The sequence below is a fragment of the Notothenia coriiceps genome, unplaced genomic scaffold (assembly GCF_000735185.1).
Source record: "Notothenia coriiceps isolate Sejong01 unplaced genomic scaffold, NC01 NC01_scaffold00034073, whole genome shotgun sequence".
NCBI lineage: Eukaryota > Metazoa > Chordata > Actinopteri > Perciformes > Nototheniidae > Notothenia > Notothenia coriiceps.
This window is the reverse complement of record NW_011366774.1, coordinates 619-4762: the sequence shown is the minus strand read 5'-3', so window position 1 is coordinate 4762 and position 4144 is coordinate 619. Positions and strand designations below refer to the sequence as shown.

Below are 4144 nucleotides of genomic sequence, written 5' to 3'. Positions count from 1 at the left end.
GCCTCTTCAACCTGTTCAGACTGAGAAACAGCCACCTCAGTTTCCACATCAATAGCTTTGCTACAGTTTTGATGAGTTTTCAGATATCCAAACAATGTCTCATTTGTGAAGTCAGCCTGCTGGCAGTTTTTTTTGTTGTTGTTGACGTTTCATCATCTGTAGTTATCTCTCCTTTATTTTTCTGTTTGGCAAAAGTAACTGTATACTCATAACGCTCAATACAGTATGATGCCTCACACAGAGCTACAGATAATGTCTTAATCATTTGATGGCAGCATATGATTTGAATAATTCACCCGATGTAAACATGAGCTGTTGTCGCTTGGCCGGTGTTCATCTCATTCTCTTCTCTGACTCCAGATCTCGACGCTCCAGAATCAGATCCACTCCCAGGAGACCGATCTGCAGTGCCAGGAGGAAGAGCTGATCCGGGCCAAGGCCGACCTGGGCCGGCTGCAGCAGGAGGAGAACCAGCTGGAGCAGAGCCTGGCTGCTGGCAAGATCCAACTGGAGACCATCATCAAGTCCCTGAAGGCAACACAGGATGAGATCAACCAGGTAGGAACACGGCCTGTTTGTGTGTTACAGAAAACTGTCAACAGGGGGCACCAGTGCACTTCATTATCTACTCTGTGTGTGTCTCTGTGTGTTTAATATTGTGTTGTGTCTGTTTCCAAAGAGCCACTAATTTCTCACACATAACTTCACCACACCGACTTATATCCACAGCTTGACTTCAGATACATGCATTGTGGTTGTTGCATAGCGTTTCTTCATTCTCTCTGTTTAACATCCATCATGTTGGCCGTATGGTTGAGCCCAGATAAGATTATTTTCTCCTGAATTTGAAAACCAATACAGTTTTTATTTGCTCCTTCCTTCGAGTTAGAAGGTCACACTGAGGCTTTAGGTCTCAGCAGCTAATCATTTCCTCATGTTCACCTGTAATAATATCCAGTCTTATTGCTTCCAGGGACTTTCATGTTGATTCTAATGACATACTGACCCTAGACCTTTTGATTATTCATAAATTCTCCCTCCTGCAGCGGGTTTCCAGCAGTTCAGGCAACTAAAAAACATGCCATATACCATCAAAACAAAAGGTCTCTATTGATATTCTATCTCAAAGATTCTCAAAGTGATACCTAAAATCCATTTACTAAGTATTATTTCTTTTCAAAAGTGGCTGTAAAAAGTCAATATTGTTTGTCTTCTTAGATATTAAGGCAAAAGGTTCCGTGCAGTTGTAAATGTTTTGAATTTTCTTTATGAATGATGTGCTTTAAGGTTTTTATTTTGAAAAATGTACTAAAGTCGAACACTGTTAAGTTAAAGCTATGGTTTTCCCCAATTACCAAAAAACAACTTCACCTAGTGTTTACATTCTATGTAGAGAAGTTTAGATGTATATAGAACATATAGTGTACATAAGACTTGAATTGAATATTCAGGATAAACCTTTACATGCTTAATGTAAAAATGTTTTGTTAATGAGCACCACTAACAGAATTCCTGCTTTTTATTAGAGTGGAGGAAGAAATCGGTGAATCTGGATAAATAAAACCAGATGTATTGACATGGCTAGATACCATTACCTGATTCTCAAATCTATTTTAAGTTGATGTCTGTTTCCGTTTTATTATGTTTTGTTCCCAGTGTCTGTGCTTCAACCCTGTTCTCATGATGTAAACACTGCTGTGAAAACAGTTGTGAGTGTGTGTGTGCTCAGGAACTCCAGCAGGAGGCTGCACAAATCAAAGACATCGACAAAGAGTTTAGGAAAGCAAGAAGAGCACTGAAGTGTGTGTGTGTGTGTGTGTGTGTGTGTGTGTGTGTGTGTGTGTGTGTGTGTGTGTGTGTGTGTGTGTGTGTGTGTGTGTGTGTGTGTGTGTGTGTGTGTGTGTTGCAGGCTCGCAGCAAGTTGTCCCAGATCCAGGACAGCCAACAGGAAGTGTCTAAAAGCATCGAGCAGTACAACAGCACCTTGAATGGAACCCACGGTGGCAGCATGACCAACCTGGCCGATATGAGTGAAGGCTACAGCGACAGAGAGAGCGGAGGGTTCCCGTCCATGGTGAGAGCCCCGCAGGTCAGGATGCCATCAGAACTCTTACCTCCCAAGGTGGCTGTAGACATATTTCATTTCTAGATAGAAGGGTTCTACCTGAAGAACATTCAATCGGCTGGAATTCTTTAAAATCGAGGAGCATTATCAAGTCAAGCATTTAGGCTAGCTGATAGAAAAATGCCTCTCATGCACACGTTTCATTTTTCTTAACGCTGTTAACATTCTTTTCTAAAAATGAATAGTGTATTTAAATGGCCTATTTTTTGTTAGTGATGATAAAGACCCACATACAAAGTGCTTGTTTTTCACCACTTCAGAAGTAGAACAGAGCAACTTTCTGTTGCAGTGGCGAGGAGTTAGACGATATATTTGTGGATTCTTATATTTACGACAAACTAAGAAGAAATATTTATTTTTCTAACTCATGGGCTCTTTTCCCTTTCTCTATTTTCTCACTGTCAGCCTGATTTTCCTTTGTAAAAAGACATAATTGCTAGAAAGTGGACCAGAGTTGGTCAGCATTAGTGGGACATTGTGTATTTTCTGTCTAACCTTCTTCAGGGGGTCAAACCCAATTTGTATTTTGAATTATTTTCTGGCAGCTAAATATTATTTTAGATGCAAAAAGTACTCTCTAAAGCCATTTATCAGCCAACATATTATTTTACTTACATTCTAATGCTAAGAATGTACAGAATAGAGATAGAAACAGGCTTTGTGAACCTTCTATCATCATCTCATGTTCCCTTAAATTATCTAGACAAGGGATTAGCACCAGTCTGCATTCTACAGCATGCCACACTCTTAGCTCTGTTAAACCGACCATCGATAAAACCTAGGTTATTGTTTTTCTTCCTGATTCTCCATTGTGTTCCCCTGGGCACTGTACTCATCTAATTCCTCACTTTAGCTTGGCTTCTATTCACTTTACTCAAAATCCCATAATGACTTTGGCTCAGTCCCTCTCACGCCTGGCCCACAGCTCTTGGGATCAACAGCAGGATAACACTCTGGGTTTTCTATGAAAGTGCAGATCCTGAAGTGGATCATAACAAGATGGAGCTCAGCACAGAGTCAGGCTGGCATTTTAAGACACCTCTAAGTAATTGCACACTTAGAAGAATGTTACATTCAACGCATTGGCTTCCTCTCTTCAACGCTAGTAGCAGAGTGCATACAGAGAAAGGGGAATATGGATGATGTGTTGTTATGTGTGCGGTTCAATTAGGAAAGAGTTTGCTCTTCTTTAAAAGATTGAAGGATAGATGTGGTTTCATTTCATTTCAAACCTTTATTTAATCAGATTGGTCCCTTGAGATCATAGATCTCTTTTTCAAGGGAGACCTGCAGCCTATAGGTTCGACATGAAACATAAAACAATAAAGGACATCATACATTATAGGTTTGTTACAACTTAAGGTAGGTGTTAAGGTTAGGGTTAGCTTTTGTCTATCTTTTCTACCATTTCTGATTACATTGTGTCTACAAATGATCGCTAAGACCAGCAAGAAGAAGAGCATTTCTACAATAATGTCAAATGGGGTCAAAACAACAGCAGTCAGAGGATTAGACGGCGACAAACTTCCATTCAAAAAATGAAAGCCAATGCACAAGTGCCTTCAAAAATGTGTTTAATATCCAGCCCGGGTCAACTGGTTTCAAAGAGACTGATTTGATGGAAGTGTATGAAAAAATTAACCTATGAAAAAGACCTCTCCGTGTGTTTGTCTTAAAACTTGAAACCTTCCACAATGTTTTTTCAGATCATGAAAGGTAAAGGTTTATTTTGGCCCTTTCTCTCTAGTCACTTATGGTTCCAAAACAAAGATGGCAACTGCCCAAACCCCAAACTTGCAAGTCAAAAAGAAATTCCACAGACCTATAGGTGACGTCATGGTGACTAAATCAACTTCTTTCTTCTAACATTACAAATATCCAACAGTTTATTTGGATTATCAGAAAGGATAAGGTTGGAGAGGTCCAACTGAAAATGATACCTTGTAGCATGTTGCTAACAATCTCTCAGTGGACTAAGGCTGGAGGCACACGAGGACGATAACGCAAACGGACCGCAAT

General features: G+C 40.0%; 1 protein-coding gene across 1 annotated transcript; it reads left to right on the top strand.

The window, feature by feature from the left end:
- Positions 1-360: 360 nt before the first annotated feature.
- Positions 361-2128, top strand: LOC104961943 (epidermal growth factor receptor substrate 15-like 1; the record flags this gene model as incomplete). Its single annotated transcript, XM_010790303.1, has 2 exons — positions 361-558; positions 1910-2128. Coding segments are annotated over 2 exons (417 nt in total), but the record flags the coding sequence as incomplete, so codon positions are not given.
- Between the last annotated feature and the right edge of the window lie 2016 nt (positions 2129-4144).